The sequence below is a fragment of the Lynx canadensis genome, chromosome C1, assembly GCF_007474595.2.
Source record: "Lynx canadensis isolate LIC74 chromosome C1, mLynCan4.pri.v2, whole genome shotgun sequence".
Lineage (NCBI taxonomy): Eukaryota > Metazoa > Chordata > Mammalia > Carnivora > Felidae > Lynx > Lynx canadensis.
In genome coordinates, this window is record NC_044310.1 from 101,575,546 (window position 1) to 101,601,012 (window position 25,467).

At 39.7% G+C, this 25,467-nt stretch overlaps 1 protein-coding gene across 1 annotated transcript in view; it reads right to left on the reverse strand.

The window, feature by feature from the left end:
- WARS2 (tryptophanyl tRNA synthetase 2, mitochondrial) overlaps positions 1-25,467 on the reverse strand; it is a 96,921-nt gene that overhangs the window by 16,615 nt on the left and 54,839 nt on the right. Inside the window, exon 3 of the mRNA XM_030325754.1 lies at positions 2,615-2,695. Coding sequence (XP_030181614.1) covers positions 2,615-2,695 — 81 coding nt within the window. The remainder of the gene's footprint in view (positions 1-2,614; positions 2,696-25,467) is intronic.

A 25,467-nucleotide genomic window follows, 5' to 3' on the forward strand; every position in this document is an offset into this window, starting at 1 on the left:
AATTAATGGATACCAACCACAAGCTACGAGTATGTACCCACCGAACATAAGCCCTAGTGATAGCATTTCCCTTGCCACAGCTAAGCATTGATAACAGGTAATTTGGGCAGAACATTTGGTAACAGTTCTCTGGGCAGAACTACTTAATAGGGAATATTGCGTACAGTTTACTGGTCATTGCTTCAAGGCCTAAGCGTCTCTCTTGTAAAATGATACATGGTTATTTTGGTGTACAGACATTATTCATTTAGTTAATATGAATCACTTCCCTGAGGTCTGATTATTTCTGAATGAACTGAACAACTGAATATATACACTTGCATGATTCTGAGGACCAAGTTCATGGGCTCACCACTTGGGCTTCCCCAACCAACATGCAGATACACCCTTTGAGTCTGGGTTTGAAAAGCAACAGCTCCTCTTTAACCCTCTTAATGTCAATGTTCCACAAGTCAGGTACAAAGTTAACTCTTTAGGTTACTTCAAGTAGTTTCTGGCTTATAGCATCTAATGCTATAAGGCATTCAAAGGAAACTTGAAAGTTTGAACGTATAATTCCTTCAGTACATCTCTTGATTACAATGTCCACTACAAAGCCCAGTTTGCAATGATCACTGGGGAAAGATAATGAAAGCTCAATTTGGAAATGAGCAAATGGGAAAAGAACCCAGTTTTTAAAAACTGTTACTGCATTAGCTTCATAGTCTTTCTATATTAGAATACTGGATCTCGAAATTACAAAGGAAGGGGGAGATGTGGAGAGCATTAATATTTGTTGAGTGTCTATTATGTGCCTCAGATGCCTTACATCTGTGTTACCCCCTGTAGAATCTTCCAAATAACCCTGACCTCAAGCAACACTGACCCCACCTTTCTACCCTACTATCCCCCCTAATCAAAACCAAGCTAGGTGCTCGGAGATCCTTCTACAGTGCTGGAACTCTCCCCTCTGATCACTGTTCACACTTTCTGATGGCTTGTGTAATTGTCTCTGGCCAAATAGACGACAAGCCTCATGAGAGTGGCTCTGTCCCTCCTGTTGACTGCTGTAACCCCAGCGCCTAATGTGATACGAGACTTGATGGTATTTGTTAATGAAGGAATGACCACAGAAGGCAGGAACACGCTCTAGGATAAGGCTGGCATTTGAAACCCATGTTTTTCCCCACAAATAAAATATCACAGACTGGAGGGAAGGCTTCTCCAGAATATAGGTTTCCCCTGCTACCTGAAAGTTCTCATTATGCCACTTTGCTTTTGCAAAAGACTTACAGTAGTGCCTGCTTTTGATAACTGGAAGAAATCGGAAGAGGATTTTCACCTTTATGAAGTAGTACTTGCTTCTTGGTTCTACTCCACTGTGGCTTATGAAAGAGGAATGTTCTAGTTTTGGGTAGTGGGGGAAACCGTCTTGTGCATTCACTAGTAATGTGTTATCAGGAGCTCCTCGGACACGATTTTAAAGTGGGAACATTTCCCATTAAGTTAGTACTCAGTTCTTATAAAACGGATTGCAGTATTCAACTTAGAGTATTATGATCAAATGGCAAAGTCTTGCCTAAAACCAAGATATGGTAGAAAACATTAAAAAATTTTGTTTCTAATTCCTGGCAGGTAATGATTCTACAGTATTAACTCTACCTCTTATTTAGGCGCGGCCACTTGAAAGCTCTGATTCTTGCTGAGACTCACGTGGAGGTTTCTGGACCAGCTTTTGAAGAAACCAATGGCCCTGAAAATATGCTGGAAAGAAGCTTGAAACTGAAATTCAAGGCTGACGTACATGGGGGCTACCTACCCTCAGGTTATCCAACTGCAAAAATAAATGGGAGTGAAGTACTATGAATTATCCACTTTATCTTTCTCAGTTGAGCTTTCTAGAAAAAGTACAGCCTTCATTTTTCTGTGGGTTTGAACTGTTGCCTGGACTCAACCTGTATAAATGTTAAATAAAATATGTTGTTTCCTCTCCCCACAATGGAAACATTTGAGCCTGACTGCCAGTTAATTACAGTGGAGATGGGAGGCAACTTCAGAGCCCAGTAATCCAGAAATTGTGACTGTCTGTTAATTATAATGTTCTAAGTCATTACCAAATCTATCCAAAGATCGCTCTGATTCAACCTACACAGATAAAATCAAATAGTTAATAAGTTGGACATTTTTATCCTGTTTTTTTTTATTTAAAATTTTTTAAGTGTTTATTTTTGAGAGAGAGGGAGAGAGAGACAGACAGAGCACAAGCAGGGAGGGGGGCAGAGAGGGAGACACAGAATCCAATGCAGGCTCCAGGCTCTGAGCTGTCAGCACACAGCCCGATGCGGGGATTTGAACCTACCAACCGTGAGATCATGACCTGAGCCGCAGTCGGACGCTCAACCGACTGAGACACCTCGGCTCCCCTATGCTGTTTTTAAGTTGAAATTTTGGAGAACACTCTTACTTCCCATTTAGGACCCTGAGGCAGAGAGGTTAAAATGCTGTTCTAGCCACTAGTGAGTAACAGACCAGGGAGGCCAGTAAACGCAGGATTCCCAGAGCCGAACACAAATATAAACAGGAGAAAAAAATAGCTTTGAACTCCTTATTTATTAATCAGATCACCAGCATTTACCTTCCACTGGTGTAAATGCTGTAACCGGGGCAGTCTGACCAGGCAGGTAAGGATCCAACTCAACTGTGTGTGTTCAGACACCTAAAGAAATAAAACAGAACGTTAGCGAAGGTGGTCAACGTTTTCTTACATATAAGGCAAAAGTAAAACAGGTGTTACCTCAAGTGACGGAAAGTGCAAATCAAGGTAATTTAAAAAACGACAGGCAAAGGGGGCTGATTCATAATGCACAGCATTTGAGATGAAGAAGAAAATTTTAAAACCAACCAATACAATTACTATTCTAGTGTTTAGATCTTCACGACATCCCTAGCAAGTGGCTGGCCAGACTCTGCTTCAGTGTCGTCAGTGAAAGGGCTTCATTATGTCCAACGCATCCTTTCCATCTTTAAAAAGCCAGGTAGGGGCGCCTGGGTGGCGCAGTCGTTAAGCGTCCGACTTCAGCCAGGTCACGATCTCGCGGTCCGTGAGTTCGAGCCCCGCGTCAGGCTCTGGGCTGATGGCTCGGAGCCTGGAGCCTGTTTCCGATTCTGTGTCTCCCTCTCTCTCTGCCCCTCCCCCGTTCATTCTCTGTCTCTCTCTGTCCCAAAAATTAAAAAAAAAAAAAAAAAAAAAAAAAAAAACCAGGAAATTGACACATGCATGTGCGCGCGCGCGCGCGCGCGCACACACACACACACACTCAAATCCTCTTTAAATAACTTATAAATATGTGAAAGCAACTATAATACCTTACATGTAAATAGTATTAGGAGAGGAAGGTTCTGGCCTCAAAATCAGTGATTGAATCTTTTAGATCTGGAGTAATTAGAAATTTGCTAATCACTTCATCATTCCAAAGGTGTTTTGTTTTGTTTTGTTTTTTTAGTTTCCATTTTTCTCCTCCTTCCTTCTTCTTTTGTGCTCCATTCTCCCTCTCCTCCTCCCTCCATCTTCTTTTTAAAAAGAGCTGTAGTCAACAAGAGAATATAACCTTTTCTCAATTTGTTTTAACCAAATTTAATCAAGTAACCAAACCTGGCAACAGCTGGGATGATTCCTGGGTCCAGGCCAGGTTCCAATTGATGACTTAGAATTTAAGGGCTAAGTATCCCATTTCTGGACTCTGGGGATTCCGAGCCCTTCATCCACTGTGGCTTTTTTTGGTGTCCATATGATTTCCTTAAAAAGCAGAGACTGTTGCCAACTCTGAAAAGTGGCCCCAAATGTGTTCTTTGTGGGTTTTGCAAAGGGAACATGAAGCACTGGGGCCCAGTCAGCCCCCGCCCATTTTACTAGCAAGGAATCACCATCTGGTGTAAGATAGTTTCTCATTTTTTTCCTCGAGTCATGGAGAGGGAAGAGTTGTTTTTCACATGTTTGACAAGGAATTGCTTTTAAAGTTTTGCAAGTCACTGGGCTGAATCCGTCATCTTTCTTCCAAGAGGCATTTGGGTTTCATTGAGAACAGCACTGTCCATACAAATTGCTAACTGCTGCTGTAAACAAACAGCTAACAGACAAAAACAGTAACCCTGCATGGGAGCAGGAGGATTATAGTTGCTTCCAATCATCAAGCAAAACACATTCCCATTAGAACTAATAAAACAAGAGTTGTTTTCTTGGCATGAAGAAGTAGGAGAAAATTTTTTTTCTCCTTTACTGAATTAGGGAAAGGAATGAAAATACAGAAAAATAACCATGCATATGTAGAAAGAGACAAGACGACTGACTCCTTTCCTTCAACTTGGCCTTCAATGCTCAGTTTTGATGATATGCAAAAAGCTTCCACCGTGTTTTCATGAAATCAAGTATTTTCCTTGGAGTGGCTTTTTTATTTGAACATATGGAATGAAACCTACTTAATATTATACAGTGATCTTCCTGGTATTTCCATATAAGGGGCATAAGAATAATTAATCCAAATTATTCTTATACAGAAAAAGGTAGGTAAAGAGTCAAAGGCAACTTTCAGATCATTTGTATCATTAATCATTTATCATTAATAATTGTATAAGAAGGGGTAAAATACTTCAGGATTTGGCTCTCTTAATGTATCCATATTCACAACAACTGCTTGGAAAGTTCAGATTTCTGTCTGGGGAGAAGTGGAAACAGTATCTAAATATAGTCATTCCCACTAAATGTTGTGAAACAAACAAAATAACAATCTGATCTGTTTTAGCTACAGAAAAATAAAAGCATGGGACACAGAAGGTGGCTTGTCAACCACCCACAAGCAAGTCAGCAGGGCCCAAAATTCTGATCCCCGAGTTGTAACAAGTGAAGATACATACATCCTTCAGCTGTAGCAGAAAAGCAGTCTGGCACCCTGTGCTCAGTAAAATACTGGCTGAATGCATGAACAATACCAAAGGCTGCGGGAAGAAAGGTAAGGGCCCAGAAGAATCCATTCCATTTAGTAACAGACTTGGTGGTCCAGGCAAAGCAGTTTCAGCTGAGTGACTGGGATGGGAGCTAAATTAAGGAGGGGTGGGTTGAAGTGTGACAAGGTGGCAGGAAGGCAGATACACAAGACGTGTAGCCGAATGAAGAGCTCTACCTTTGCAACGAGGCTGCCCGGATCTGAATGCTAAGCTCTGCCACGTGTGAGCTGGGTGACCCTGTGTAAGTGACTTCATCACTCTATGCCTGTTCTGTCAATGTATAAAATGAGGTTAGCGACAGTATCCGCCTGACAGTGCTTAGAACAGTACCTAGCACACAGCAAGCACTCAATAAATGGTAGTTACTCTTATGGATAAGTTTCAGAAAGACTTTTGTTTTAACTTTCTATTTTGAGATCATTGTAGATTCACATATAGCTGTAAAAAAATAATACAGTGCAACCCAATACACCTTCACCCAATTTCTTCCAATGGCAACATCTTGCATGACTAAACTACAATATCACAACCAGGAAATTGAATTGGATACAATCCATCTACCCTATTCAGATTTCACCAGTAGTATACTCACTCATTGTGTGGGTATATTTAGTTCCGTGCAATTTTATCACATACGTAAGATATTCCTTCTTTAAGGAAGGAGAGAGATGGGAATAATAACTAGTAGGGGTTAGAGAATACACATTTTATTTTGTTTTTTAAGGTGGGATAGACCCACTTTCTATGAAATGTCTTCCGCTGAAGCAGGAAGAGGGGAAATAAATACAGATGAGGATCTATTTTATGGGATAGGAGTGGAGAGCAAAAAGTTAGAGAATTTCACATCTAATAGGCTCTGTTATCTCTGAAAATAGAAGACAGTCCAGTAGAAACAAATGGGATGAGAAAATATACTCAATGGAATTGCTGGGTTTGATTGGAAAGAACAAAAAATCCTAAGGCTTGATGTTTTGTGGATGCTTTTGTGAATGAAAGAGGACAATCGTTCATAAAATACACTCTTGGGAAAGCACTGTTGTTCTTCAAGGCAGACTAAAATATTCTTCATAAATCGTAGGTTCTTTTAAAACTTTGCAGAAAAAATTAAATCAGTTGATTGCATTTGATTTCCTTTAGCCAGCAAAAAATCTTAACAGGATCCGATAAATACTAAACGTAAATAACAAAGAATATTGATAAATTAAACAACATCAAGTTTACTAAAATTTTCTTTATCAAACACTACCATTTATTTTTTTTATGAAATTTATTGTCAAATTGGTTTCCATACAAAACCCAGTGCTCATCCCAAAAGATGCCTTCTTCAATATCCATCACCTACCCTCCCTTCCCTCCCACACCCCATCAACCCTCAGTTTGTTCTCAGTTTTTAAGAGTCTTATGCTTTGTCTCTCTCCCACTCTAACCTCTTTTTGTTTTCCTTCCCCTCCCCCATGGGTTTCTGTTGAGTTTCTCAGGATCCACATAAGAGTGAAAACATATGGTATCTGTCTTTCTCTGTATGGCTTATTTCACTTAGCATCACACTCTCCAGTTCCATCCACATTGCTACAAAGGGCCATATTTCATTCTTTCTCATTGCCACATAGTACTCCATTGAAACACTACCATTTAAAGAGGGAAAAGACATGGGGCGCCTGGGTGGCTCATTTGGTTAAGTGTCCGACTCTTGATTTCGGCTCAGGTCATGCTTTCATGTTGTGAGTTTGAGCCTTGCATCAGGCTCTGCACTGACAGTGTGGGGCCTGCTTGGGATTCTCTCCCTCTCCCTCTCTCTTTCTGCCCCTCCCTCACTTCTACTTTCTCTCTCGTTCAAAAATAAATAAATAAACTTAAAAAAAAAAAGAAGGAAAAGACAAGTCACAGTGTGGAAGGAGATATTTGTAAATCTACACAGAATATATTGATATACAAAATATAAAGGATTTCTACAAATTAATTAGAAAAAAGCAGATAACACCATAAAAATGGACCAAATGCATTAAGTTCAAATTAAAGTCATAATGTGACCCCATACATACACATCAGAATGATTAAAATGAAAAAGTCAAATAATACCAAGTATGGCAAGGATACTGGGTACATTTAATACTTTTCACTACTGTGAGAATGTAAATTGGTGTACCAACTTTGAAAACTGACTGCATCTACAGTTAACATTCATATAACAAACGGCCCAGTTGTTCCATTTCTAGGTATATATCTAACAACAGTATGCACATATGTTTGCAAAAATATATGTGCAGAATGCACTGTAACAACCCCAGATCGTAAGCGATCCAAATGTCCACCTACATAGGATTGATAAATTGTGGTATATTCATACAATGAAATACTATAGCAATGAGGATGAATGAACTATTGCATTCAACAACATGAATGAATTTCATAAATATAATGTTGAGTGAGAGAAGCCAGACACAAAAAAGTATACACTAAATAACTCAAATTATATCAAGGTTTAGAAACAGGTTATTTGGAAAGGGGCATGAAGAACATTCTGGGTACAAGTTCATGGGCGTGTTCAGTTTACAAAAATAGATAAAAAGCTAGCAAGTCTACATGTGTTCTTGAATAAGATAAAATTTTTGGTGTTTCACTCAACATTATGTTTATGAAATTCATTCATGTTGTTGAATGCAATAGTTTACTCATCTTCATTGCTATAGTATTCCATTGTATGACTATACCACAATTTATCCTACGAAGGTGGACGTTTGGATTGCTTACAATTTTTGGTGTTTAAAATAAGGTGGAGGGACTTCTGGAATGGCAGAGGAATACCCTCTGACAATCTGCTCTTCCATAAAAGCAATGAGACCACCAGCACAAATTGTCAAAGGCAATTTTTATAGAATTCTGGAAAAGGAACCAAAGGCTTGCCATAATGGCAAGAGTACCTACTTCAGAAATAATCTGAATCTCAGTGAAAACAGAGTTGTGCGGCATTTAAACTCATCCTATTCCCGTCACCCCTGCCCATGTCTGTGGTGGCTCTGAAAACCAGCAGCCTAGCAGCCACTGGAAGGGAAAGACTGGGTTAGGAGCTTCTCGAAAAGTCAATTCTCATCTACATACAACTGTCACTCCTTGAGCTGTCTGACAGCTCTGTGGAAAAACCTCACTGGCAGGGCTTGCTGTTAATGGACCTCACTTCGAGCCCACTCAGTGGGTAAAAACCCTATCCGTAGGACATTTTCCAGAAATAATCGGCAGCAATGATTTAATACTGCAGCTGTCTGAGGTGCTGATACCAGTAGGGGAAAACAAGAGGCAGCTAAAAAGTAGGAAAAAGCTGGGGAATAATATGGCCATGGGGTACTGGGGAAAGATCTGACTGACATATTCGAGGGCATCTAAAAGGACACACGCACGTGCAGGGCTCTGCACATGTCCAGAAGAGATCCTAATCTTTCACCTCTGCCCCACCTTCAGACCCTGTATAAATCCCTCAGCAAAGGGTCAAGAATACAGGATCAAGGCATTTGGAAATGTCTGTTCAATTTTTACCTGAACACTAACCCAACAGAGACTGAAGTGGCTAGACATGGCAGTGTAGACAGACTTTACAGAGTTGATGCAGGAAAGTCAACAAACAGCAATGACAAAAGTGAACCCTAAGTGTGTGCGGGATTTCATTAGAGAATTCTTACAAATTTAAAGATAATAAATACCAATTCTTCATAGTCTCTTCCAGAAAATTAAAAAAGCGTGCTTCCCTACTCATTCTAGGAGGCCAGTATTATCTTGGTATCAAAGTCGGGCAAAGGCATCACGACAAAAGACGACCACAGACTGATAGCCTTTACAAATAAAGATGCAAGAATCCTAACAAAATACCAATGAACCAAATCCAGCAACATAGGTAAAGAATTACACAACATAATCAAGTGGGATTTGTTCCAGAAATGCAAGCTTGGTTTAACATCCAAAAATCCGTCAATGTAATACTACAGTAATCGAACAGTGCAGTACTGGTATAAGGATAGAATATATAGACCAATAGAATCGAGAGCCCAGAAATAAATCCACACATCTACAGCCCACTGATTTTCACCAAGGGTGCTGAGACAATTCAATGGGGGCAAAGAATAGCCTTTCAACAAATGGTGATGGGATAAGTGAATATCTACATGCAATGTTTACATGCACAAGAATGATATTGGACCCTAACCTCTCATCATCTATAAAAATCAACTCAAAATGGATCACAGACCTAAATGTTAACAGCTGAAACTATAAAATGTTCAGAAAAAAAAACATAGGAGTAAATCTCCATGGCCTTGGGGTAAGCAGTGGCTTGTTAGATATGACACCAAAAGCATAAGCAACAAAAGAAAAAAAATCAACAAACTGGACTTCATCAAAATTAATAACTTTTGTGTTTCAACGGACACCATCAAGAAAGTGAAAGATGATTCACAAAATGGGGAAGATATTTGCTAATCATACATCTGATAAGAGAACTGTATCCTGAATATATAAGAAAACGCTTTATAACTCAACAATAAAAGACAAATAAATCCAAGTAAAAAATGAGAAGGACTTAAAAAGATATTTCTTCAAAGAAGATAAACAGCCAATAAGCATATGAAAAGAAGGTCAACATTATTAGTCATTAGGAAAAGATAAACCAAAACCACATTGAAATACCACTTCACACTCACTAGAATAGCTAAAATAAAAAAAGACAGACCATAACATGTTTTGGGAAGGAAATGGAGAACTTGGAATCCCTATACATTGGTGGTGGAACCCTCGTACACAAAGTGATGCAGCCACTTTCAAAACAGTTTAACAGCCCCTCAGAATGTTAGATATAGATTTACCTACCCTATGACTAGCAATTTCACTCCTAGGTGTATCCCAAGAAAACCGAAAACATATATCCATACGAAAAGCTTTACACAAATGTTCATGGCGGCATTATTCGCAATAGCTAAAAAGTGGTTACAACCCAAATGTCTGTTGACTGATGAATGAACAAAATGTGGAATATTATTCAACAATAAAAACAAATGAAGTACTGATAATGCTAAAACATGGATATACATTGAAAACATTATGTTAAATGAAAGAAGCCAATCACAAAATAACACACGCTGTATGATTCCGTTTTTATGAAAGGTTCAGAAAAGGCAAATCCACAGAAGACAAGGTTAAGAGTACTGGTTGCCAGGGAGTGGGTGGAGAGGGCAATGGACACAACGTTTCTTTCTAGAGTGAGAAAGTGTTCTAAAATTGATTGTGGTGATGGATGCACAACCCTGGAAATATACTATTTTAAGTTTATTTTATTTTTGACAGAGAGACAAAGAGAGCACGAGTGGGGGAGGGGCTGAAAGAGAGAGAGGGAGAGAGAATTCCAAGCAGGCCCCACACTGTCAGCACAGAGCCGAACGCAGGGCTCAAACTCACGAACCGTGAGATCAGATGACCTGAGCTGAAAGCAAGAGTCAGATACTCAACCAATTAAGCCACCCAGGCGTCCCTGTAATCATGGTTTTAAATACAATCTATATAACTGATGACCTTTGAATTTGTACTTTCAGCCAGACCTCCTTGCTGAACTCTAGACTTATATACTATCGAGCATCTTTACATAGATACCTAGGGGACACCTCAAACTCAACACATCCCAAACTGACTTCCCACTCTTCCATCCTGCACCTGTTCTGTCCACAGTTGTCATCTCTGTTGGTGGCAACTCCATCCTTGCAGTGACTTAGGCAAAAACCTTGGAGATATTCTCACACCTCATTTTCTCTTACGCTCCACATCTAATCCATCTGCAAATCTTGTTAATTCTACCTTTAAAATATATTCAGAATCTTACCACTTTTTAACACTTCTGCTAGCACCCTGGTCCAAGGCACCATCAACCCTCACCTAGATTACTGTAATAACGTGCTGATTGGTCTCCATGCTTCCACCTGACTGCTCATACAATCTATTCTCAACACAGCTGAACTGATCTTTTAAAAACATAGATCATGCGACTTTTCTGTTCAAAACCCAGCACTTCCCATTTCCTTTGAGTAAAAGCCAAAGTCCTTATAATGGCCTACATGACCAGGCACGATCATCGACTCCTATTCAACCCTATAACATCTGTGATTCCAGTCCTCCAGCCCTCCTCCCTCTCTGCTCCCTCTTCTCCAGCCATGCTGGCCTTCTCGGGTTCCCTGAACACACCAGGCATGTTCCCACCCTAGGGGCTTTGCAAGGGCTCTTTTTTGTGATAGGAATTCTCTTCTCCCAGATAGCCAGCCACCTGGCTGACTCCTTCACCTTAAGTGTTTTGCTAAAATGTCATTAAGGAGGCTCACCAGACTGCACTGTTTAACATAACAATCTGTCTCCCTCAGTGACACTCCTAATATCCCTTAATGTTTTTTTGAATAACCTATCACCTCATATACCTTATGTTTGGAAAATTTACTATAGTTACGAGTACCATGGTGGCAAAGCAATGGGAATACCTAGCAGAGTACCAAGAACACAGTAAGTGCTCAATAAATATTTGTTAAATGAATGCATGAATGAAATTAAAGATTGATTAATGGGGAAATGTCTAAATAAAGTGTGGCATATTTATATAATAGCACACTATACAACACATAAAAGAAATGAACTAGATTTATATGTATAAAATGTGAGATCACAAAAACATACTGCTGCATGAAAAAAGAAAATTGCTACAAGCACCCCAATATGGCATTACTTATGTAATTTTTAAAAACCATACAAATAAAAATATTATATATTGGTCATGAAATTATATGTGAAAACCAGTATGAAAGATTGGCTAGATTGACACACACCAAATCTATGATTTTGGTTGCCTGGGGAGAGAGAAAAGGGATGCAGGGAGGAGGGGTATGGGGAGTGGCAAGGGGAAGAATTAAAGGGGACCTCAACTTCATAATCATTTTTTTAATATAAGAAAGTCAAGCAAATATGACAAAATGTTAACAATATTCACCCTTGCTGTTGGAAACATGAATGTTTGTTACATTATTCTCTAAAAATATCTAATTAACAAAAAGAACATAGAATACCATGATTCCCAAAGCTATAGCTGTTAGGTAGCAATCAAATGCATTCAAGCAATTAGCTGGTTCAGTAAATAGTGGATCAAATGTCTAAAATACCCTCAGTGTCCCTCAGGATTTTACTATTTCCCATAGAAACACTGTGATCTTCCCAGGAATCAGGCCCTGTAAATTTTGGTTAGAACACTTGGAAGATCATTCAGACTCACAAATTCCCATTTATCATATCTTCTCAAAACCAACAATTTCAGGCGGAGTATTTTTATTGGACTCATCATCCCCATGACAAATCCCCTTCACAGAACCTTGTTTGGGGATCTGATCTTAATTAAAAGCAGTATGTTATCAATGATAAACTCTCACTCACTCTCTTCAACTGTCAGTATTTACGTGTACACATTTGGATTTTTTCTATACGTTTTCTAGTCCAATATTTCCAAAGCTAAATAAACAGTTTCTATCAGCCTGCAGTTGAGTTAAAAGTCATCCCCATCTAAACTGTATTGCTTATTGTGTATACGTATGTATGAGTGTATATATGGATTTAAAAAAACCTATTGCATTATATTAGCCAGCTATTTCTTGGCTATGCTGAGTAACAAGTAACCCCCAACATAAATGGCTTATAGCTTATGGCTTCTTTCTCATACACATTATATATTGGTAGCTGAAGGCTGGCTATAGCTCTATCTTATACACCTTCTCATTCCAAGACCCAAATGGAAGGAGTATTCCCTATCTGGAACATGCCATTCTCAAGTTAGAAGAAAAGAGCAGCAGAGTTATAACAAACAGGAAATTGCTTTTAAAGGTTCTGTTTAGGCATCATGTATACAATGCCCACTCACTTTTTACTGTCATATGGAGGAACCCAACATCACTGGAGTAGGAATAGTCACTTCCCCCAAAGGATGCACTCATAGTCACATGCCAGTGGATAAGGGCACTTAATCCTCATACTACTAGCAAACTATTGCTAGGGTTAGCAAACTACTGCTCACAGGCCTTTGGCCTGTGGACTGTGTTTGTTCAGTCCATGGGCTAAGAATGGTTTCTACATTTTTAAAGGGTAACCAAATAGGGGCACCTGGGTAGCTGAGTTGGTTAAGCGTCCAGCTCTTGACTTCAGCTCAGGTCATGATCTCAGTTTGTGGGGTCGAGCCCCACGTCAGGCTCTGGCTGACAGCACAGGGTCTGCTTGGGATTCTCTGTCTCCTTCTTCTGCTGCCCCTCCCCTGGTCTCTCTCTTTCTCAAAAATAAATAAAGGATAATCAAATAAAAAAGAGGGTGAGAGGGAGGAGAAGGCAAAATAGGAGGAGGAAAAGGAGAAGAGGTGGTAGTGATGGCAGGGGTGACAGAGACTGCATGTGGCTTGCAAAGCCTAAAATATTTACTATCTGTGCCTTTACAGAAAAAGTTGGCTGATCCCTGTTCTTACAGGAAATGAACATGAATAATTAAAACAGTAACAATCTACCACAAGCAACTCTCAAAATTGGCTACCTTGAGGAAGGAAGAGTGTTAGCTATCCTGTACAGAACTTGATGGCAGACAGTTTGCTTATTTTGTAAATAAAATCCAATTTTGGGGCGCCTGGGTGGCTTGGTCAGTTAAGCGTCCAACTCTTGGTTTCGGCTCAGGTCAAGATCTCACATTTCCGGAGTTCGAGTGCTCCATCAGGCTCTGTGCTGACAGTGCAGAGCCTGCTTGGGATTCTCTCTCGAAATGAATAAATAAAAACTTTTAAAAAATTTAAAAAAATAAAATCCATTTTTTAGTAGCTTCTATTTTAAATTTCTGTGTGGGCATGTCCAATAGCCCTGGGAATTTAGGTCCAACAAAATAATGGAGGTTTTTTGGAGTACATCAAAATTAAAACCTTTTTTTCATCAAGAATATACAATCAAAGCGTAAAGGCAACCTACAAAATGGGAGAAAATAACTCCTACAACTCAACAAACAAACAAACAGTCTGATTTAAGAAAATGGGCAAAGGACTTGAATAGACATTTCTCTGAAGATATACAAATGACCAACAAGCATATAAAAAGATGCTCAACATCACTAATCATTATAAAAATGCACATTAAAACCACAATGAGGTATCACCTCATATCCATTAGATGGCTGCTATCAAAAACAAACAAACAAACAAAAAGCCCAGAAAATAACAAGGGCTGGTGAGGACAGGGAAATTGGAACCTTTGTTGCTGGGAGTGCAAAATGGTCCAACTACTATGGAAAACAGTAAGGTGGTCCTCAAAAAATTACAGATAGAATTACCATATGATCCAGCATACTTCTGGGTATAGATATAAAAAATTCAAAGCAGGGTCTCAAGCATTTGTGCCCCCATATTCACAATAGCCAATAAGTGGAAGAAACACAAATGTCCTTTGGCAGACAAATGGATAAACAAAATGAGGTATATGCATACAACAGAATATTATTCAGCCTTAAAAACAAGAACATTTCTGACACATGCTATAACACAGATGAGCCTTGAGGACATGAGGCTAAGTGAAATAAGACAGTCACAAAAGACAAATACTGTATGATTTTACTTATACGAATTACCTAGAGTAGTCAAACTCATAGAGACAGAAAGTTGGTGACCAGGGACTGGAGGAGGTGGAGAATGTGAAATTGTTGTTTAATGGGTACAGAGCTTTAGTTTTCTAAGATGAAAAGTTATGGAGATTGGTTACACAACAGTGGAACTGTATTTAACATTTCTGAATGGTACACTTAAAAATGGTTAAGATGATGGGGCGCCTGGGTGGCGCAGTCGGTTAAGCGTCCGACTTCAGCCAGGTCACGATCTCGCGGTCTGTGAGTTCGAGCCCCGCGTCGGGCTCTGGGCTGATGGCTCAGAGCCTGGAGCCTGTTTCTGATTCTGTGTCTCCCTCTCTCTCTGCCCCTCGCCCGTTCATGCTCTGTCTCTCTCTGTCCCAAAAATAAATAAACGTTGAAAAAAAAAATGGTTAAGATGATAAATTTTATGTGATGTATATTTTATCACTATTTTTAAAGAATACTGTGTAAAGAAAAACATACAGATTAAACCTATTTCTCAAGTTAGGAAAAATGGCTAATTTTATATTACATGAATCTCGCCTCAAATTATTTAAAAAAATCAGGTGGAGGGACTGGTCAGAGGCAAAAAGGAAAGCCCTGGCTTCCGGTATGTTGAAGTTGAGATTTGGGAAAGTAATCCAGATAGAGATGCCTGGAAGGTAGCTAAAAGTGCAAGTGTAGAATTAAGAAGAAAGGTAGGCGCTGGCAGCAAAGATGGGAGAGAAAATGGCTGAAAGTTATAGAAGGAGGTAAGACTTTAGGAGGGCAGAATATATATGGGGAGATTTTTATCTCAGGACAGAACTGCGGATTCAATAGAGTCAGTAAATGAAACAAATGATCAGAGGAGTAGAAGAAAAATACATTACTGCCCTATCATTAGAGTCAAGAGAAAATCCTAAAAGGAAGAAGTGGTTATGTATCAGTGAATCAGAGAAGTAAAGAAGTATAAGAAGTAAGAACAGACTAAGCCCAGGTAAGGGGTCACGTTGCACTTCATTAAAAACACAAACACTTCGTTGTGTTCGTAATCCTGTGACGTAACGAAGTAGAAAATATGTTTGTAGGGGCGCCTGGCTGGCTCATTCAGTGGAGCGTGCAACTCTTGATCTTGGGGTTGTAAGTTTGAGCCCCACATTGGGTGTAGCGATTACTTAATAATAAGGTCTTAAAAAAAAAGAGAGAAAATATGTTTGTAAAAGATGGCTCTCCTGGGGCGCCTGGGTGGAACAGTCGGTTGGGCGTCCGACTTCAGCCAGGTCACGATCTCGCGGTCCGTGAGTTCGAGCCCCGCGTCAGGCTCTGGGCTGATGGCTCGGAGCCTGGAGCCTGTTTCCGATTCTGTGTCTCCCTCTCTCTCTGCCCCTCCCCCGTTCATGCTCTGTCTCTCTCTGTCCCAAAAATAAATAAACATTAAAAAAAAAAAAAAAAAAAGATGGCTCTCCCTACGTATTTTTTGTTTGCTTTGATTTGGATAAATAATGTTTAGACAAAGAAACACATCAATTTCAAAGCAAAAATAATGAAAATCTTAAATTATAAGATGGTTTTCATATTCTTATTTTAAGCTCTTTTCAGTTTTTGACTAAAATTTCCCGAAATTCTTGGCAGTTAAAATCCCTTCAATCTAGGGGCGCCTGGGTGGCTCAGTTGGTTAAGCATCCAACCTCGGCTCAGGTGGTGATCTTATGGCTGTGGGCTCAAGCCCTGCGTCAGGCTCTGTGCTGACAGCTCAGAGCCTGGAGCCTGCTTTGGATTCTGTGTCTCTCTCTTTCTCTGCCCCTCTCCAGCTCGCATTCAGTCTCTGTCTCTCTCAAAAATAAATAAGCGTTAAAAAAAAAATTAAAAAAAAAATCCCTTCAATCTAATTCTAAACACTGTCCTAATAAGCACATTGCTCTCACACTTTCCCTGGAGGGATGCCAATAGTTGTAACACTTGGTTTCACAGTGCTTCTGGCTGGTTTACGATCTGTACCATTTGAAGAAGTACAAGGAACACGTTACCTCAACAAATCAAATAATTTGTTTAGTTACTAAATCTGTGAGCAGGTTGATTCTTGGCTTCACTGTGAATGGATGACTCAAAGATTGGATGACATTTTCATGCCATATCTGTTTTGTCTGCGCCATTTTAAATGTCTGAACAACAGCTACATTGAAATACCTGTAGTGTTTGTACACAATTCCATGGTTCTTTTTTCTTTTGACTTATATAATCCATCAGAGTGTCTACTTATTTCAAAAAAATTTTGACTTATATAACCCATCAGAGTGTCTACTTATTTCAAAAAAATTTTTTTTATATTATATCAACTTTGGTGGAGCATAATTTATACACAGTAAGATGTACCTATTTTAGCTGTTCAGTCCAATGAGTTTTGACCAATTTACATGTGTAAGCACCACACCCATCAAGACAAAGAACATTTCAATGTCCCCCAAAAGTTCCCTCATGCCCCTTTGCAACAAATCCCTCACCCCTGCTCCTGGAAACCACTGACCTGTTTTCTGTTATTATGGATTAGTTCTGCCTATCCTAGAATAGCCTGTAAATGGAATTATATAATATGAACTCTTCTGTGCTTGGCTTCCAGCAACATAATATTTCTGAGACTCCTCCACAGTGTGATATACTCCTTTTCATGGTTGAATAGTATTCCATTAACTGAATATTCTACAATGGTTTATCTATTTACTCGTTGATGGGTGTTTAAGATTTTGGGGGGCTATTATAACTAAAATACTATGAACATTTGTGTACAAGTCATTTTGTAGGCAATGTTTTCATTTCTCTTGGGAAAATACCCAGGACTGGAATTACTGGGTCATTGGGTAATGTTTAATTTTGTAAGAAACTGCCATTTTATATTTTTGCTAGCAATGTATGAGAGTTCAATCTGCTTCATAACCTACTGAAATTTAGTATTGCCAGTATTTTTAATTTTAGTCAACCAACTGGGTGAAATGGTATATCCCTGTGGTTTTATTTTACATTTCTCTGACAACCATGATGTTGAGCTTTTCACGTGCTTACTTCTTCATTTGTGAAATGTCTGTTCAAATATAGTGTCCAATTACAAAATTAGGCTGTCTTACTGAGTTAAGAGTCCTGTATATATTTGGCACAGAGTTTGTCAAATGCATGTATTAAAAATATTTTCTCGTACTTTATGGCTCACCTTTTCATTTTCTTTTTTTTTTTTTTTTCAACGTTTACTTATTTTTGGGACAGAGAGAGACAGAGCATGAACGGGGGAGGGGCAGAGAGAGAGGGAGACACAGAATCGGAAACAGGCTCCAGGCTCCGAGCCATCAGCCCAGAGCCCGACGCGGGGCTCGAACTCACGGACCGCGAGATCGTGACCTGGCTGAAGTCGGACGCTTAACCGACTGCGCCACCCAGGCGCCCCTCACCTTTTCATTTTCTTAATGGTGTCTTTCAAAAAATAGAAGCTTTGGGGCGCTTGGGTGGCTCAGTCGGTTGAGCATCTGACTCTTGATTTCGGCTCAGGTCATGATCCCAGGGTCAGGGGATTCAGCCCTGCATCAAGCCCATCAGGCTTGGAGCATGGAGCCTGCTTGGGATTCTCTCTCTCCCTCTGGCCCTCTCCCCTGCTCACACACTCTCTAAAATAAAAATTAAAAAAAAAAATAGAAGCTTTATCTTTTCAGGAACTCAAACAAGTATCAACATTTTCTTTTAAGTTAAATGCTTTTCTTGTACTTTCAAAGAAGGCTTTGCCTACCCTCAAGGTCTGGAAGATTCCCCCCCCCCCCATGATTTCCTCTGGAAGTTTTATAGTTTTCACATTTACATTTAGGTCTATGGTAGTTTTAGGTTGATGTGTTGTGAATGGTGTAAGATAACAGCCAAGGTTCATTCCCCTCTCCCCATATGGATATCCAGTTGGACACCTAAAACCATTTGCTGAAAAGACTATCTTTCTCCCACTGAAATGGTTTGACACTTTTGTTGAAAACATTTGGCTTCTGGATGTGGGTATACTTCTGGATTCCCTATTCCTTTGCATTGATCTATTAGTCTATTCTTATCTCAAGACCACACTCACTTGATTATTGTAGCTTTAGAGTAAGTCTTAAGGAAAGGTGGTATCAGTCCTCCAACTGTGTTTTCTCTTTCAAAACTGTTTTGGGTATTCTAAGTACTCTGTATTGCCATATACATTTCAAATTCAATTTGTCAGTGTCTACAACATCTCAATTAGGATTGCAATGAATCTATGGATCAAATTAGAGAGAACTGACATGTTAACAATATTGAATTTCCTATCCAAGCACAAGCCTTCCACTTACGGTAATGGCTAAGTAGCTCTGTATTAATCTGCTTGGCTGTCATAACAAGATACCCCACACTGGGTAGCTTAAACAACAGAAATTTATTGTCTCACATTTTTGGAGGCTGGAAGTCCAAAGTCAGGGTGCCAGCAGGGTCAGGTTCTGGTGAGAGCTCTCTTCCTGGTGTGCAGACAGCTGCTTTCCACTGCGTGCTCACATGGTAGACAGGGAGTATTTTCTCTTTTCCTTTTCTATTGGTAGGAATATAAACTGGAATGCCAATTTGGAGAGCAATCTGGCTATATCCAGTAAAGCTGATGATGTATGTCACACATTGTCATGATCCCACTTTAGGTACGCATACCTAGAAAACTCTTTCAGGCGTACACATAAAGCATATACAAGCATGCTATAGTATTGTTTATAATAACAAAAAACTGGAGAAAAAAAATCTAAATATTCTTTACTGGGGAAATGAATAAATTGTGATAGAGCCAGACAGTGGAATATCGAGAGCAGTCAAAATGAACAAATTTCAGCCCAGTAATGCTGCACACAAAACTGGAGATGCAGGAAGCTATGTGCGTACCACCACCTATGTAAAGTTTTAAAACATGAAAAATTAATAGTATGGACTGTTACGGCTAAAGCCTATGCAATAAAAATATAAACACATACATTGGAATGATGAATATCAAATTCAATACAGTGGTTACCTCTGGGGAGGCAGCAAGTGGAATGGGATTAGAGGGAGCTAAATAGAAAGTTTTTACTATACTCCTAATATCTTATTTCTTAAAAAACAAAAAGCATTAATAAGTAAGTATGCCCAAAGGTTAGCATTGCAAAAAGCAACCATTCATCTTCCTGCTTTTTTGAATATCTGAACTCTTTTCTTTTTTTTTATGCTTATTTATTTTTGAGAGAGAACTTGAGCAGGGGAGGGGCAGAGGGAGAGGGGAGACAGAGGATCTGAAGCAGGCTCTGTGCTGAGAGCAGAGAGTCCAATGTGGGGCTCGAATTCACGAACCGTGAGACCACGATCTGAGCTGAACTCGGACGCTTACCTGACTGAGCCACGCAGGCACCCTGAACTATTTAAGAAGCTCCCCCAAAACCTTCAACAATAAACTTTTCAGAAAATATTTGATTACTGAGTATCAAGATAGGTACTATCATTCATTTGAGCTGCACTTTCCAATTCCACTCCACCCTTAAATCTTCACGGTATCAAGAAGCCTTGGTGGGAGCAGTATTGTGTGTAGTGGGGTAGGGCAAGAAAGAAAGTTAACACTTACCAGGTATGATATGTCCTATTATTTAAATATCCCTCTTCTAGACATTAAAACAGGGGTTCAGAGAACTTGCCCGGCATATGACAACAAAAAGAGGTCACAGTGCGATTCAGGCGAACTATAGCTGGCTGTAAAGCCTGTACTTTTTCCACTATTGCTATGATAGTAAAATAGAACTCTTCCTGAAAGTATCATTATGATACGACTTAATCCTGTGGTCCAGGATGGAGGCAGCAAAACTACCATAGCTTGCTCATGACGTCACAGGGAGTATCAATCCAGGCGAGCAAGTGGTACCAGTGGAAACTTCTTAGAGAAAGAAATACTTGGGGAGCTTGGTTGTGTAATCTTCCTAACTTCTCTCTATTATTTATACCATGAGCCATTCAGATCCTTTGTCTCTCCCTAGAAACTTTGGAGGTAATGGCAATTTTATAAATTGATTTCTCAAGTCCATTAATCTTTACGGATGTTTGTTTGCTTTCTTTCTTTTTTAAAAAACATATATTTTTTAAGTGATCTCCACACCCAACGTGGTGCTCGAACTCACAACCCCGAGATTGAGGGTCGCGTGCTTTACCGACTGAGCCAGCCAGGGGCCCCTACTTTCTTTCTGAGTTGTATGTTGCACCTGTTGTTGGTAGCCTAACAACTTTGAGAGTTCAACAACTATAAATATGTATTGTCAAACAGGCTTCCAAAATTCCTGGGTAAGTGAAAACATGAGACTGTCTGTTCAAGTTTAAGTGTTGGGGGTCTCACACCTCTGAGATGAGGGACAGTGGGTCAGGTACACCTTTTGTTTGTGTACGTGAGCCAGGATACATGTGAGAGCTTGGTTACTATTTACTATCCTTTATTATTATTATTATTATTATTATTACTATTACTGATTTTAGTTTCCTGGAAAACAAAACATAACTCTAATTAGAGACTGAAGCCACATTCCAAAGCTGTAGATTCCACTCTTCTCCCTCAACTCTTCCCTGGACAGTGCTGGAGCTCTCTGTAACATACTGTCTGCTGGCCGAAACTGTCCTTTTCTCCTGGCTCTGGCAGAAAGCCAGCGCCTAAAGCTATGAACTCCAGCTTTTATCTTCCATCCGCAGGGTGATTAGTTCGCAAGGAAAGTAACAACTAAAGATGTGGAGAGGTGCACCTCAGAGACAGCTGTGGGAATCAGACTGGATGTGCACTCAGGCCTGCTGGAAATAAAAGACCATTGATTTTGGCATTGGGATGGAAACTTCTGCCAAACACACACACAAGTGGGCTTGCTTGCTCTCTCTCCTTCTCAGTCTCTCTCTCTCTCTCTCTCTCTCTCTCTCTCTCACACACACACACACACACACACACACACACACACACCTTTCAGAAGAGAGGCTCTGTAAAATTCCCCACATATGGCAAACATATTTTAGGGGAAGCACCATGACTAGAGGCCACTGGGAGAGAAAGAAAAAGAAAATAATGAGAAAAATCTTCAATAAGTCTAAATTGTTTCAGTCAGACTGCTGAGAAAGAATGCAGAGGATTGGAAATGAAAATTATTGGTAAAATAAGCATTATAGCACAGCTAAATTCCTTCCCTACTTCAAATGATTGCTAGAACTTACTCCCATGTACAACAATAGCACCTGGGGAATGAGTCTTGGATTTAGCTTCAAGTACTTTGCTTAACACAATGGATAATACACGAAAAGAGGGCGCTATATAATTAAAAATTTTTCTCTAGTTCGCAATTTCAAAAATTCTTTTTTTAAAAAGTTTATTTAGTATAGGAGAGAGAGAGAGCACATGCATGAGTGGGGGAGGCGTAGAGAAAGAGAGGGAGAGAGAGAATCCCAAGCAGGCTATGTGCTGTCAGTACAGAGGCTGATGTGGGGCTCGATCTCACGAGCTGTGAGATCATGACCTGAGCCGGAACCAAGAATCAGTCACTCAACCGACTGAGCCACTCAGGCGCCCCCAAAATTCTTAATTTTATTTGTAAATAACAGTGTATGGGGAGGGTAATGAAGGTATATCTAATTTTAGCTGGCACTGGCTTGAAGGACAATTGTTTTCTAAATCCCTACCCTCTTGGTTACATGTTTCATGATCAACTAAATGCTTGAATGCATTATAAAACTCCCAAAGAAAGGACCTAACAAAAACCCTTGTTAAATAGACAACTGACCTCTAAGTTATCTGCTTTGAAAGTTAAGAACTGATTTATCAAATTTTCTCAAAATAAAACCAGAACCTCCCCAACTCTTGCTTTAAAGAGTTATTAGTAAAAGCTAATCAGATCATCTGAACACAAACAACCTGATGAATGAAAAGTGGTAGAGTGGAAACAACACTGGACTGATGTTCTTAGGGGCCTTGTTCTTTTTTTTTTTTTAATTACGTTTTTAATTTTAGTTCTGGTATAGTTAACATATAGTGTAATATTAGTTTCACGTGTACAATATGGTGATTTATCACTTAACATACATCACCCGGTGCTCATCACAAGGGTACTTACTCCTTACTGCACACCACCTACTACACCCATCCCTCCATCCCCTCCCATCTGGTAACCACTAGCTTCTCTATAGTTAAGAGTCTGTTTCTTGGTTTGTCTCTCTCTTTTTTTTTTTTTTTTGACTTTGCCCCTTTGTTTTGTTTCTTAAATTCCACATGAGTGAAATCATACAGTATGTCTTTCAGTGACTTACTTCGATTAGCATTATATGCTTGAGGTCTATCCATGTAGTTGCAAGTGGCAAGATTTCATTCCTTTTTATGGCTGAATAATATCCCCTTATGTATATAAATTATATAGATTATTTTATAATAAATATAATGTATATAAATATGTAAAAATATTTTATGATATATAAATACAAAATATGTAGGTATATTTTATAAATACATATCAGGGGCCTCGTTCTTTTTTTTTTAATATTTTTTTTAACATTTTATTTATTTTTTTTTTTAAATTGTTTTTTTTTTTTTTTTAACGTTTATTTATTTTTGAGACAGAGAGAGACAGAGCATGAACGGGGGAGGGTCAGAGAGAGGGAGACACAGAATCCGAAGCAGGCTCCAGGCTCTGAGCTGTCAGCACAGAGCCCGACGCGGGGCTCGAACTCACGGACCGTGAGATCATGACCTGAGCCGAAGTCGGCTGCCCAACCGACTGAGCCACCCAGGCGCCCCACATTTTATTTATTTTTGAGACAGGGAGAGACAGACCATGAACAGGGGAGGGTCAGAGAGAGGGAGACACAGAATCTGAAACAGGCTCCAGGCTCTGAGCTGTCAGCACAGAGCCCGACGCGGGGCTCGAACTCACGGACCTCGAGATCATGACCTGAGCCGAAGTCGGCCACTTAACCGGCTGAGCCACCCAGGCGCCCCGCAGGGGCCTCATTCTTGAAGGGCTTTCTAGAAATTGAGTTTAGATTAAAAAAAAATTCTTTTAATGTTTATTTTTGAGAGACAGACACTTGTGAGTGGGGGAGGGGCAGACAGAGAGGGAGACACAGAATCTGAAGCAGCCTCCAGGCTCCAGGCTATCGGCACACAGCCAGATGCAGGGCTTGAACCCACAAACTGTGAGATCATGACCTGAGCCAAAGTCGGACGCTTAACCAACTGAGCCACCCAGGTGCCCCTTGAGTTTAGATTTTTAACCTGAGGATAGGAGAGAGGTGCTGAGGTATCTGAAGTAGAAAGATGACCGTGGCTGCAATGTGGGGGAAGGATGGCTGATATGAGGGCCTGAGGCAGGAGTGGAAGGGTGATATAACTGTCCAAGCAAGAAACAGTGAGGACCCCGAGGTCAGCCCTGGCTCTCTGCTGTCCCCCAGATGCCAGCTACTGAGGCAAAGGCATGGTGGGGGTGCAGAATAAGGTTCTCTCCCATGAGAATACCTTCCAAAAGTGGTGCCTTAGGAGGAAAAAAAGAGTCCTGGATTTGCCACCTGTATGGCAGGTCAAATTAAGAAGCTACATTTGTTAAACGTTTACTAGGTATCAGGCACCTCTCAGAGATGACTCTGAGGACATTTTATAATTTACTGAACATTTTCATACCTTAATGTGAAACCTGTGAAAGAACAGTAATCCCTGACTCATGTGCTCTTTTGAGGATTAAAAGAGATATCATACACATGAAAAGGCTTTTCCAATCTTATATATTTAAAAATATTAGTTTTCGGGGCGCCTGGGTGGCTCAGTCGGTTAAGCGTCCGACTTCAGCTCAGGTCACGATCTCGCGGTCCGTAAGTTCGAGCCCCGCATCAGGCTCTGGGCTGATGGCTCAGAGCCTGGAGCCTGCTTCCGATTCTGTGTCTCCCTCTCTCTGCCCCTCCCCCGTTCATGCTCTGTCTCTCTCTGTCCCAAAAATAAAATTAAAAAAAGTTAAAAAAAATTTAAAAAAAAATTAGTTTTCTAATAAACATGACTTCCAATTTTTTTCCTAAATGCTATGAGCATTTTCTTTTCAGTCTCCATCTATTGGAGACTCCACAGATTGATAAAGACAGTTGTTAATTATTGATTTTTGTATGGTAAGACATAAACCATGAACACCATGAGGATTCTTTCACTTAATAGAACACTGCAAATATGGGGCCACGTGTCTAGAATAATAACTGTTTCAGGGAGACTAGCTTGTTCGATTATACTTCTATTTGAGAATGGTTCTAAGAAGTAAATCTAATACATGCCTTCATACTTTCAAGATAAAGCATGAGGAAGAACTTCCCATCATCCTCCATGAACAACTAGAAGCTTTATGGCCATTCTGAGGGAACTGACGTCCAGGCACTCTACGGGCACTAGACAAGCATAGTTTCTATTCCAACCATTAAAAACGGCGATGAGCAACTTTGCGAATCATGGTGGATAGCCACTAAACATGAGCTAATACACATTAGAGCAAAGAAAAAGCAACAACAAAAAATATTTTTGTGCTCAAAAGAGCTAATTATATAGCAAATAAAGGAAAGGCTGATCAACATATCAAAGTCATGAAAAAAAGTGGGAGTCTAAAAAAACCTAAGGTTTTAATTCTCTTTAAGTGGAGGATTAACTCTATGAGAAATAAAATAAAATTTGAACAACAAATCAAAAGATACAAAAAAAATGTAACGTGTGGACCATTATTCAAACAAGCCAAATATAAAAGACATTTTGGGAGACTCAGCGTAATTTGAATACGGACTGCGTAGTAGATGATCATATGGAATTATCATTAGCTTTGTTGG